At 45.3% G+C, this 14,019-nt stretch overlaps 1 protein-coding gene across 5 annotated transcripts in view; it reads left to right on the forward strand.

Annotated features, from left to right (window-relative positions):
- LOC128327012 (ankyrin repeat domain-containing protein 26-like) overlaps window positions 1-14,019 on the forward strand; it is a 241,575-nt gene that overhangs the window by 120,260 nt on the left and 107,296 nt on the right. For all 5 annotated transcript variants that reach the window (XM_053255066.1, XM_053255067.1, XM_053255069.1 and 2 more), the window contains one exon: window positions 8,971-9,109. In XM_053255066.1, coding sequence (XP_053111041.1) covers window positions 8,971-9,109 — 139 coding nt within the window. The remainder of the gene's footprint in view (window positions 1-8,970; window positions 9,110-14,019) is intronic.

Below are 14,019 nucleotides of genomic sequence, written 5' to 3' on the forward strand. Positions count from 1 at the left end.
ACCATTAAGGGCCTTATAGGTAGTAACTTTGTATTTTGTTCGGTAACTTATTGGCAGCCAGTGCAGTTCTTTTAGATTTGGTGTTATATGGTCCCTTTGGGTAAACCCAGAGACCAATCTGGCTGCCGCATTCTGTACCAATTGTAGTTTCTGAACTATGTAGAAAGGCAGCCCCACATAGAGTGCATTACAGTAGTCAAGCCTAGAGGTTACCAGCATATGTACCACCGTTTTAAGGTCATCTGTCTCCAGAAATGGACGTATCTGTTTAGTGGTTCCAACATTCATAACTAGTGGGTTCTGCGCCTGCACAGATCAGCTTCGGGAAGAATTCGTTAGCTCCTCGTGACGCCAACCGCCCACTGCACGTGATTGCAGTACCCCCTAGTGGCGGTTAGGCATCTCCATTTTCAGTTTCTTGAAGGCCGACATAGCGATCAGTACTCGGAGACTGTTGCTCCTCATGGAAAGTTTGTTATTGGTTTTTTCGGCTTTTTGGACTTTGGAAAAATGGACTAGGACTATTCTTACGGATTTTCCCTTTGGCTTGGTTTAAATTTTTACGGCTTTGATCTTCTGGAACGGACTTGACGACGTATTTTCTTAACCCTATTGATTCGGACTCGATCTTGGACATCCCCCTACGACCACGGAACGGAACGGCTACTGAGCAGGATGAGCGGCGTGTGTAAGGCCATTAATCACGGCAAGACAACCTTTAAACGTTGCACTGATTACCAGGGGAAGATCCCCTCAACAGACGGCCATACCTTCTGTTTGTTTTGCCTAGGGGAAGTACATGATATGGCTTCTTGCTCTGTATGCGTTACATTTAACAAACAGACTCTTAACAATCGGGCAGCATGCTTAAAGTTTATTTGATCATCGGTCGCAAAGCACTTGACATTGTGAGCGGTCAGCATCGAAGGAACCCAGGTTGGAGTCTGAGAGGCAGGCTTCAAGTCCAGAGACTCGACGTTGACATGAGATCGCACCCGTAGCTCCCCGTCGATGTCAGTGGTTACACCGGAATTGACAGTCACAGTGATTGTAGGCACAGAACTCGACACTGACCCCGACATTGAGCACATTGACATCGAGGATGAGCCGGCGTCGGTGGTTCAGGTTATACCGGTGCCATCCCCAGCCACACCAGGGGCAAGTGAGCGAGAAGCTAACAGACTAGCCCACATGCTAAACTCTGAGAAGAGTACACCCTCGACAGGCACCTTTACATGGTTTTCACAAGGGTGACTATCTCCCTGGACAAATTCCAAAGACACCTTCATTGTCGACGAAGGGGACACCGATTTCAGGACCCTTAATCGGTGGTGGTTGGGGTGACACAGTGGAAATACCTAGCGCAGACTGTACTTTATTTAGAGAGTCGTTGCGTGTAAGGGAACAGACCCCCAGGGTTATTAAGGAGACGGCTGTGCAAGCTGTTTTGACGCCAGTTCAGCGCATAGAAATGGCTGTTCAAGCATCGGTACCTTTACCGCGTCAGTGCTCGGTTTCCCTACAAGCTAATGTGCCACGGGTTCTTACTTCCACCCTGCACCAAGCAGCGACTCAGACAACACATTCCCATGTACCTGTCCATGTGACCTTGATTGGTGTTGGGAACTCTCCTGTTCCATCTGATGATGGTGAAGACGATGATATAGAGGATGATTATGCCTCTGAGTCAACTCCAGATCTGGACGATCCAGAAGCACCTGCCCTCTCAGATCCAGATTCTAATGCTGCGATTGTCCCTTCGGTATCACCCAATGAAGAAATGAAGGGCTATCATCAACAAGTGGCAAAGATGGCTCAGGTCTTGGGCCTGACCCTGAAAGAGAAAACTAGTGACTTAGAGGACCCTGGCTACAACATGATGAGGGCGGCTTCTGGTTTGAGGCCGGTATACTTACCTATGTTGCCTCATATCACCAGGGCGGCAAAATCAACTTGGGAGGTACTCCAGACTTCAGCGCCAACCTCGAAACGTTTGGAGGCTTTTTATCGTGTCCAGGAGGAGGAGAACGCGTATTTGCTGCATCACCCTGCTCCAAATTCGTTGGTCGTTGATTGTGCAACGACTTTTAAGGGTGGCAAGCATCACACCACACCTGTGGACAAGGAGGGCCGCAAGTTGGATGTTCTGGGAAGACGCACTTACTTGACAGCATGTTTGTCCATCAAAATTGCCAACTATGTGGCTTGCCAAGCAAGATATACACATTCCCTGTGGGGGGCTTTGTACGATCAGAGTTCAAAACTAGATCCTGGAGAATTTATGAAAAGATTTGAGGCTGTATTCGCAAAATCTACTGCGGCTACCCGTCAACAATTGGCTAAAGCAAAGCACTTAGCTGAGTCGGAATTCCGGACATTGACTTCGTCCATTTTTCTGAGACGACATGCCTGGCTGCAAGCTACAGGTTTACAGCAGGATATGAGGGATAGGACTGAGAATCTTCCATTTGATGGTGCGGGCTTGTTTTCAGACAAGACCAATGAAAATATGGAGCAATGGAAGAAATCGCAGAACACCACGCGCTCTTTTACCAACCCACGATATACGAACAGATACCGCCCATTTGGTCAGTACAATCACTATCAGAGGCGCCAGGGCAGTTACTGGCAGTCCGATAAGCGAGACTTCAGACGACCTTACCAGCGGTTTGGGAACAGTAACAAGCACCCTTATTATCCCAAAAACAGAACCAGCCAGTCTGGCCAAACGAAGAGAACACCACAATCAAAGCAGCAGCTTTGATCCGAAGGCGAGCCCACAGCCATCACGCGACCCGCCCCCACAAAGCAACCTGATCAACATCAAAGCAAGGAACAGAGTTATCCCATTGCCAGAGTTACCATCAAACTGGCAAGCCCATGCTCAAGCATGGCACCACATAACATCAGACTGGTGGGTCTTGTGCATAGTGATGACGGGCTATGCACTAGAGTTCGAGGAGTATCCTCTGTTTCTGGGAGTGAAGTACACTCCGGAAACCCCTGTCCTGAGGGAGGAGGTGGAGAAGCTTTTGATGAAAGGGGCAATATCGCCAGTCCAGTGGGCTCTCAGCCAGTCTGGCTTTTATTCTCGTTATTTCCAAGTCCCCAAATGCGATGGGGGCATAAGACCAATTATGGATCTCCGGGGCCTAAATCAATACATCGAGGTAAAGAAATTCAGGATGACAACGTTGCAAGCCATCCTTCCGCTCCTTCATGGGGAGAATTGGATTGCAACGCTCGACTTGAAGGATGCTTACTTTCATATAGGCATTCAGGAGAACCACCGCAAATTCCTCTGCTTCACCATGGGAAGTGAAGTTTATCAATACAACATCCTACCTTTCAGCTTGGTCACTGCCCTGCGCGTGTTCACGAAGTGTGTCACGGTGATAATAGCCTATCTCCGAATAAAAGGGCTATCCATTTATCCATTTCTGGATGACTGGCTGCTGATGGCCAGTATGCGGGAACAACTGCTAGAACATGTAAACATGGTAACGACCCTGTTGAGTGATCTGGGCGTGAACATCAATTGGGAGAAGTCCTTCCTACAACCAGTGAAACACCTTCAATATGTCGGGACACTGTTAGACATGACGGCCCAGAGGGCTTTTCTGCCGAGAGATCGGTTTTCACACCTACAGGCGCTCATCCTCATGTGTCAGAGACATCCGGTACAGAGGGCGAGAACTATACAGGTTATTCTCAGTCTGATGGCGTCTTGCACCACCACGGTTTTGTATGCAAGGCTTCGCATGCGCAAGTTGCAGCTCCGGTTTTTGAGAGCTTACAGGCCAAGGCTGGATCCGCAATCCAAACGGCTGACACTTCCAGGCACGGTGCTTGCCTCACTGCCATGGTGGACGAAGGAGTCAACCATGCTCAACGGCATACAGTTCCAGTCACTGAAACCAACCACCACGGTAACCTCAGACGCTTAGTTGCAGGGCTGGGGTGCGCATCTGCTGCACCACAAGGTTCAGGGTCGATGGAGGCCAAAAGAGAGACTTCTGCATATCAACTTTCTAGAACTTCTGGCTGCGTACAAGGCCTTGGTTGCCTTCCAAGAGAAACTTGTGGGGCAGACCATCCAGCTGCAGATGGACAATACAACAGCCATTGCGTATGTCAATAAGCAAGGCGGGACGGTTTCCAGGTCATTGTGCAGCCTCAGTCTTCAGTTGTGGACTTGGTGCATTCCACGCAGAATCTATCCCATTGCCATTCATATCAAGGGCACCATGAACATTTTAGTGGACTCCTTGAGCAGGGAACTCGTGCTGGATCAGCACGAGTGGGAGTTGAACCCAGTGATAATGGAACAGATATTCCAGACTTGGGGCAAACCAAAGGTGGATCTATTCGCGACGTACAACAACAGCAAGTGCGACCACTATTGCTCCAGGCTGGGAATCGGCCCAGATTGAAAGGGGGATGCGTTTCAGTATCAGTGGAACCAACAACTGTTTTATGCCTATCCTCCGACTCCATTGCTGCCCAGGGTGGTGGCCAAACTTCTACAAGATAAGACTCAGGTGATAGTTATTGCCCCATGGTGGCCAAGGCAGCCATGGTACACGCAGCTACTCAGACTGTCCCAGGGCAGGTACAGGAGGTTGCCACAGTGGGCAGATCTGATAACTCAGGACCAAGGAAAGGTGGTGCACCCCAATTTGTCCATGCTGAGTCTCACAGCCAGGAGGATTGGCTACTAAGGAGGATTCTCCTAAACACCCATAAGCTATCGACTAGGCATAGCTACCGAGCAAAATGGCGCAGGTTTGCGGTGCATGCTGCCTCTAAGGGCTATAACCCCAAGGAAGCAAGCCTGAAAGCTGTTCTTCTGTACCTAACAACTCTGAAGCAGAGCGGCCTAGCAAATGTCTCGATTAAGGTGCATGTGGCAGCTATATCAGCGCAACATGATGGGTGGGATGGAAAGACGGTCTTCACCCATCCGAGATGTAAAGATTTCATGAGAGGCATCAATAATTTTTAACCTCCGTTCCGCCCGCCAGCTGAAAAGTGGAGTCTTTCTTTGGTACTCTCGTCTCTGACGGAGCCACCCTTTGAACCTCTGGCATCTGCGTCGTTGAAACTTTTAACCCTGAAGACGCTCTTCTCGGTGGCCATCACCACGGCCAGGCGAGTAAGTGAGCTGCGTGCACTCCGCATTGATGAGCCTTATACGAGGATTTGTCTAGAGCGGGTCATCATGCACTTGGATCCCGAATTCTGTCCAAAGATTGTTACAGATTTTCACCTTAATACTGAAATTGTGTTGCTTACCTTTTTCAGAGACCCTATGTCCGCACTTGAGCGGGCAATGCATTCATTGGATATTCGCCGAGCCCTTCTCTTCTACTTAAGGGCCACAAGGGACATTCGGAAGACACCTCAGTTATTTGTTGGCTTGCAGGGCAAGTGTAAAGTGCATTCACCTACTCGGCAGAAATTGTCTTTCTGGCTGGTGGAGTTGATCAAATTGGTGTATGACCAACAAGGTGTCATCCCTCCGAGGTCAATTAGGGCGCACTCCACTAGGGCTTACGCCACGTCTGCAGCACATCTGTCTGGCATTCGTTTCCCGGATATCTGCACAGCAGCAACTTGATCGTCTCACCAGATGTTTGTAAAACACTACGCCATAGATCTATGCACGGCTAAGGCTGCTGAATTCGGACAGGCGGTCCTCAAGAGGGTGTTACGGTGACTTGCAATGCTTACTCACCTCCATCTGGGTAGCTTGTAATTCACCCACTAGTTATGAATGTTGGAACCACTAACCAGATAAACAGGTTGCTTACCTGTAACAGATGATCTGGTAGTGGTTCCATACATTCATAAAACCCGCCTGTCCATCCCCGCTAAGACAGTTGCAAGCTACTGAATATAATACACTTACCACTCTGTCCTTAAGACTGGGCTGCTATATCGGCCTTCAAGAAACTGAAAATAGAGACACCTAACCGCCACTAGGGGGTACTGCAGTCACATGCAGTGGGCGGTTGGTGTAGCGAGGAGCTAACGAATTCTTCCCGAAATTGATCTGCGCAGGCGCAGAACCCACTAGTTATGAATGTATGGAACCACTACCAGATCATCTGTTACAGGTAAGCAACCTGTTTATCTGGCGTATCAGCTGAAGCTGATAAAAAGCACTCCTAGCCACAGCCTCAACCTGAGAAACCAGGAAGAGTTTGGCATCCAGGAGCACTCCCAGACTACGAACCTGATTTTTTAGGGGGAGTGTAACCCCATCCAAAACAGGCAGATCGAAACCATCTCTCAGATCTTGACCCCCTACAGACGGCATCTTGTTAGGATTCAACTTCAGCTTGTTATCTCTCATCCAGCCCAATATTGCCTCTAGGCAGGCACTTGGGGGGGGGGGTCATACCATTTTCCTGATGAAGTTAGTATGGAGAAATAGATCTGGGTGTTATCAGCATATTGATAGCATCCCAGACCAAACTGCCTGACAATCTCTGCCAGCAGTTTCATGTAGATGTTAAAAAACACAGTATGGAGCCTTGTGGAACCCCACACTTTAGCTCTCGTTTTTCAGAAGAACAGTCTCCAAGTGACACCATCTGGAATCTGTCAGAGAGGTAGGAGTGGAACACTGTAAGACAGTGCCACCCAATCCCACCTCCTTCAAGCAACCTAGCAGGATACCATGGTCAATGGTATCGAAAGCCATCGAGAGATCCAAAAGGATCAACAGAGTCACACTCCCTCTGTCGATCGCCAGTTGGAGATCATCCATCAGGCCTACCAAGGCAGTCTCAACCCCATAGCCCACCCGAAAGCCAGTTTGGAAAGGCTCTAAATGCTCTGTGTCATCCAAAACTGTCTGGAGCTGAGAAACAACCACTTTCTCAATCACCTTGTTCTACCAAAGAATTTATGCACTGTGGGGAAAAGTACTTCCTTTGGTTGGTCCTAAATTTACCGGTCTTCAGTTTCATGGGATGACCCCTGGTTCTAGTGTTGTAAGAAAGGGAGAAAAAATTCTCTGTCCACTCTTTCTACCCCATCCATATTCACGTGTATCATGTCTCCCCTACTTGCCTCTGTTCCAGTCAAGGTGCTCCAGGCCCCTGATCATCTTGGTTGCCCTCTTCCGCACCTTTCCAGTTCTACAATGTCCTACAATGATACGGTGACCAGAAATGAACACTGTACTCCAAATGTGGCCACAATATAGATTTGCATTATAATATTAGCAATTGTATTTTCAATCCCCTTCCTAATGTCCCCTAGTATGGAATTGGCCTCTTTCACAGCTGCTGCTCACTGAGTTGACACTTTCAATGAGATGTCAACCACGACCCCAGGATCTCTCTCCTGGTCAGTCACCAACAGCTCAGATCCCATCTGTGTATATGTGAAGTTGGGGTTTTCTGCCCCAATATGCATCGCTTTACACTTGCTTACATTGAACTGCATTTGCCATTTTGTTCCCCATTCACCCAGTTTGGAGAGATCTTTTTGGAGCTCCTCACAATCTGTTTTGGATTTCACTACCCTAAATAGTTTAGTGTCATCTGCAAATTTGGCCACTCCAGTACATACCCCAACTTCTAGATCATTAATGGATAAATTTAAAAGCACCGGTCCCAGTACAGATCCCTAGGGGACCCCACTTCTTACTTCCCTCCATTGTGAAAACTATCCATTTATTCCTACCCTCGGTTTAGGGACATAGGAAGCTGCCATATACTAGTCATACCGTTGGTCTATCTAGCTCAGTATTGTCTTCACAGACTAGAAGCAGCTTCTTTAAGGTTGCAGGCAAGACTTTCTCTCACCCGTATCTTGGAGAAGCGAGGGAGGGAACTTGAAACCTTCTGCTCTTCCCAGAGTGGCTCCATCCCCTGAGGGGAATATCTTACAGTGCTCACACTTCTAGTCTCCCATTGATATACAAGCAGGGTGGACCCTGCTTAGCTAAAGGAACAATTTGTGCTTGCTTCCACAGGACTAGCTGTCCTCTCTTCCTGTCCTTCAACCAGTTACCAGTCCAAACATGAACCTGTCCCCTTATCCCATGACTGTTTTTTGTTTGTTTGTTTGTTTACTCCTTTGGTGGGGAACTTTGTCAAAAGCTTTTTGGAAGTCCAAGTATACTATGTCAACTGGATCACCTTTATTCACATGCCTGTTGACACTCTCAAATAACCCCAAAAGGTTAGTGAGGCAAGACTTGCCCTTGTAGAAGCCATGCTGGCTTTCCTTCAGCAAGGCCGATTCTTCTATAAGTTTAACAATTTTGTCCATATGTTTTCAATCAATTTACCTGGCACAGAAGTTAAGCTATCCAGCTTGTAGTTTCCTGGATACCCCCTCGATCCTTTTTTGAAAATTGGAGTTACATTAGCTATTTTACAGTCCTCAGGTACAGAGCCTGATTGTAGGGACAAGTTACATATTTTTGCTAGGAGATGAGCAATCACGCATATGAGTTCCTTCAGAACTCTTGGATGGATACCATCTGGCCTTGGAGATTTCTTAACTTCTAGTTTTTCAAGACAGTTTATGACCATCCTCTCTCATCATCTCAAATTGGCCCAGTTATTCAGCCTCCAAGTCTGCACTGTGAAGATTACAGTGATCCGTGAGGGGAAACATAGTTTACCTTGCTATGCTTAATCCAAACTGGAGTTGTCCTGACTGAACCTATGCTACAATCTTGAAATCATTATTACTGGTTGGAAAAAAAATAAAAGAAAAGCTTATTATTTTTTACACACTCAGACAGGTGTTATTGACTGGTTTATTTTATCTAGACATTGAGTCCTTCCCAAGGACCTGGAATTGCTGAATTTTATTATCAATGTTGTTGCTGTTTGTTATTATAGATATCATCGGAGAATATAGGTTGTTCCCAGTAAAGTTGCTTTTTGTAATTGGCTGATGGTGGTTGTTATTGATAATGTTTGTTCAATTATGTTTTAATAGATCTACGGAACAGTGGGTGTTAACGATTTTGATGACATAACTCAGTCTTCTGAAACAGCTACAGAGGATGTTGAGCTGCTTTCTTCAGTCTTCAGAGACGCCATGATACTGATAGAACAGCTTAGTTTGGATAAAAAAGGTAAGTATGTTGCTCATCATTATCTAATAATAATGACCTGAAACTTAATATAACATGAAAATGAACTCTTCTTGGTGATCTGCTGCTAAGAAAATGTATTCACACTAGTAGTAGTAATACCAGTTGTAGAATATTTCTCTTCTTTTAAGCGCAAACTCCATTATTTTTTTTTCTAATTAGAGAGCAGGTAGTAAAATGTATTTAATTATATTGGGATTCACATTCCCAATTTATACCCAATATTCCTTTGAGTAAACTCAAATTGGGTTAGATTTAACAAACAAACAAAAAACCCAGAGTGAAAGACACTAGCAAACAAATAAAACATCCAGTAGCCGAAACATCAATATGCCCTAAGAAATGTTGCACCATGAAATGTTGCACCTAAGAAATGTTGCACCTTCTGGTGTAACTTAGGAGGCTACATCCCTGTGAAGTGAGACCACTCAGAGCTCAACTGATGTCTTGTCAAGCAATGGAGGATCTGCAGGATTTTTGCTGGTTCCTCCTGCCTCTGTTAGTGCTCTTTGCCATCCATCCATATTTCCCTGAGGTTTGCACCTCTGCACAAATCATCATTAATGGGGAAATTATTCCATTTTTAAAATAAGGTAACACAGCCACTCTCTTGCCACTGATGTTTATATTGGATATGAATATATGCAATAGCAGTTTAAAAATTTTCAGAAAATACCACACAAAGTTCTAAAGTATTAGATAGCAATTAGAAAATATCATTATGCATGGGATATGTGCTGCTTTTCTTAGAAGACTGTAAAATATCTATAAGAAAGTTGAATGCAACTATTATTGGAATTTGGGGATACTGGTAGAGATCCTCAACAAAATGTTGCAGCGTGAGTTATGCCGGTAGGGAATGTTACAGCCACCCATTTCTCATTTATGTCCATGGATATGTTAGTGCGAAATAAAAGATATTTTGGGAATTAAACTGTCAAAGGTTACCAATAGACTAGTTTTATTGGTTATTTATTCATATACCATCTTTCAGGTCAAAGCCTCTCAAAGAGCTTAAATTTAAAAGACAGAAAAACCCAAATAATATTTCTCACTTGCTGCTGCTAGTTCTTCTTACTGCAGCAGACTCATTATAAATAATCTCCAGGAAAATGGCCACCAGGAACCTGGCATCAGATGAGAGGGTGGTACTTCTCCATTGGGCTACAGATGTAAAGAATGGCCCCTGGCTGCTGTCCTTTCATCTTAGTGGTAGCAAGGCTAGGGGGAGCAAGATGGCAACAGTCCACACCCCAATCCAAGAGTTTTGGTCACTGCTGTTGCTGCAGGAGGCCTCATGTAAATAGCCCCAAGGCAAATGGTTCCCCATGTATTGATTTTGATATTTTGATGCAACATTGCTTGGAGAAAAGTTATAGTAGTTGATTGAACTGGAATACAGATACTCAGAAGGTCTGATCTTTAAAATGATCCATGTCCCCTTAGAACCTGGGTTCTGCACCTGCTCAGTAGCCTGTCACAGAAGAAATCCAAGCTCTTTGATGCACTCTTAGGTTCCGCCAAATTGCACATGTGTGTTACTGTTTTTTTCTGTGGGACAGCTCTATTCTCCTCAGTTCCTTCTTGACTGCCTTGCTTCTTGAATCGGGAAGGATTCACTCTGCTTCCTCATTCCTCAGCCTTTTCTCTTGGTTTTTCAGCTTGACTTTGGACTGTTGTTTTTATTTTTGTTTTTGTTTTTTTATTTTAAAAAAACACCTTTTTGCTGTTAAATCTTTTAACTTATTCCTCTGGTGATTTTCAGCTTGACTCCGGCTGGTTATCAGCTTACAGTATTCTTTTTCCTCTCCCTATAGACTCGGTGTATCGGTGATCATTTTGGCTTCAAACTCAGTTTCTCTTTTCAATTTCCCCCTTTGTCACACCCCTACTACTCTAATTTTTAAAGTGTACCTCTTGTGGGTGTACTTCACTCTCGTCAAATAAACACAATGAGTTTGGATCTGTTTGGATGAAGGACACAACTTTAAGGCCTGTAAAATCTATCTGGTCTTTTCTTGTCTAACCAAAAAGAGCTGAGAACTCCATCTTCAGGCTGCTTTGTGAGACCGCACTTCAATCTCCAATACCGATGCCAAACTACTTGGGACTGTTGACCTCAATGATGGCGACATGGGCCAACGTGCACTCATCAAGATTGAGAGTGTCATCTTTGTGATTGCCCTGCGGGCACTAGACCATTGTCAGATTCAATATCATTGGCTTCTACTAGAGCTCCTTCTCACAAAGACCATGGGAATCCTTCCTTCAAAAAGCCTATGGCAGTTGGACTCGATATTTTATGTTGCTGCCAGAAAAAGCAAAAATGTGGTAGCTCTTGGTCTCCGGGATCGTTGAGCCCTAAGCATCACAAGACTTAATCGCCTATTTCTGCTATGTCAACAAGACTAAAACCATCTACTTTGTTGATATTGTTGGCTTCGCTTCACATCCCTTCGCCGTCATCTGCCTAGGGGTCTGTAAGGTCCACCTTGCCTTCTTCGTCTCCTGCATCAAGGATTTCGCCATCGTTGCCTATACAGAAAATTCTTCTCTACTTGACAAGCCTCGAATGTTCCGGTCTCTCTAATACCTCTCTCAAGGTACATCTGCTCATTCTGTGAGACACCCTGAGTGGGATGGATGCTCAGTTTTCCCCCCAATCCAGATTCCAAACGCTTCCTCGAGGGTGATAACAACCTATTCCCGCCTATCCAAGATCCTATAGAAACCTGGAGCCTCTCCCTGGTCCTCTCTTCTCTCACTGAACCTCCCTTCGAACCATTCTTCTCCACTAGCCTCAAGTCCTTGTCCTTAAAGGTGGCTTTTCTTGTTGCCATAAGCGCAGAACGCTGTGTCAGCGAGCTGAAAGCTATCCATGCTGACTCTCCTTACACATTCTTCAAACCGATCCCTTTTACTCCTAAAGTTATCTCTTGATTTTCATCTCAATCAGGATATCATATTACCTGCCTTCTTCCAGAACTCTTTCACCTTACTGGAGAAGTTGATGCATCCCCTCGTTGTTCAGTGAGCCCTTCTCTACTACTTCAACCAGACGAAACCCTTCCAGAGATCTAAGAAATCCTTTGTTTCATACAAAAGGGAAAACAAGGGTCACCCTATTTCTTGACACAGACTCTCCCATTGATTTGTCAAATTCAGTTTCATGTGTTACCACCAAGGTGTTCATCCCCCCTTCAAAGATCAGGGCACACTCCACTCAGGCCAGGGCCACATCAGCAGCTTGCATGTCTGGCATCAGTATGAAGGATAACTGCAAGGCAGCAACGTGGTCTTTGGACTTACCTTTTGTAAAGCACTGTGCTCAGTGGTGGAGGCCAACTTTGGTTGGGCAGTCCTCAAGAATGATCTCTGAATGGAATCCTAGCTCCCACTTCCATCTTGGTGAGCTAATTAATTACCAAGGTTGTGAGGGGACATGGATCACTTCAAAGATAAGCAGGTTGATTACCTGTAACAGGTAATATTTCTGGTGATCCATATTCACTCACAACACCTGCCCGGCCTACCCCGCTCCTAGGATTCATCCATAGTTATACTGACTTACCTGTCTTACCTGCCTTTGCTTTTGGACGTTTCTCTTTGCCAATCACAGCAGCTGATCAGGAACTGAGGAGAATGGTGCTCTCCCACTGAAAACAACAGTCGCACATGTACTTGATTCAGAGGAGCTGAAGAGCACCTCAAAGAGCTCGGAATTCTTCCATGATGGGCTACTGCACAAGCACAGTAGAAACCCAGGTTGTGAGTGAACATGAATCACCAGAAAGATCATCTGTTACAGGTAAGTAACCTGTTTTTTTCTAAAAGAAGTGACAATACTGGGCAAAAAGATGAGTTTCAGACTAATGCATTCCTAACTCAGAATGTTATTTGAAAGAACTATAAAAATTAATTGGCAGCAAAATAGTAATTGGAGGCTTAGGGTACATACATACTTCACTCTAGAAGCTGGTAGCTCTACATATTGAAAGAAGGTCAAGTTAACATTATTTATCAGTCAACTTGTGGGAAACAGTTACTTGTCGTTCTGCTAAATGACAGGTCAGACTAGACCAGTGTTTTTCATTGTAAGGCCCTGAGGCCATTGGCGATCTCCATCAATCCTAACCTTGACTAATTTTTTAATTGGTCCTGTGCAAAGCTTCAGCCCAAGTTGTATACTTGCATAGTCCCTTGACACCATGCAGAGGCAACTTTTCTCACCATGCAGTGCTGTGCTTTACCCTGTGGTGGCAGGTCTCTTTAAGAGAAATGGAGCTCTCTTGTGTAATGTCTTGCTAAGACTGTGGGTCCCTCAGGTGTACTCACCTAGACTCTCACCACAAGGGTCTTGTAGCAGAAGCAACCACAATACCAGCTTACAGCAACAAGCTTCTTTATTGAACACCAACCACAGGGTAACTCTGTGGACACTCATAAGTCCCAGATAGACTAGAATCCTGGGCAAACTCTACCCACACAGTTCTAGAGGGAAATGAGCAGGGTTCCATAATTCTTTAAAGACACAGTACCCATATGCCAAATCTTGAGCCCCTGAACCATCTTGGAAGATGCACACAGAGGGCTGAGAAGTGTAGCCCTTCCTAGTGGTTTCTCATGGAGGCCTTTAGAAAGTGCTCCCTTTTTTAATGCATGCCCTCCATCACAGAAAAAGGCACAGTATTGTCAGCAAAGTGGGAAACTACTCTCACATTGAAGGTTTTTTGCCAAAGTGATTCCCGCTTGAAAAACAGTGAAGATCACTGCAAATCATAATCTTTTTCTTCAAGAGGATTTTCGATTTCTACTCTTGCAAGCTATTTCTACTTTGGGATTTAAAGATATTCAGACTGAATCACAGGAGGCCCAGTTTAAGGTTTCTCTTG

Source organism: Hemicordylus capensis, chromosome 5 (genome assembly GCF_027244095.1).
Source record: "Hemicordylus capensis ecotype Gifberg chromosome 5, rHemCap1.1.pri, whole genome shotgun sequence".
Lineage (NCBI taxonomy): Eukaryota > Metazoa > Chordata > Lepidosauria > Squamata > Cordylidae > Hemicordylus > Hemicordylus capensis.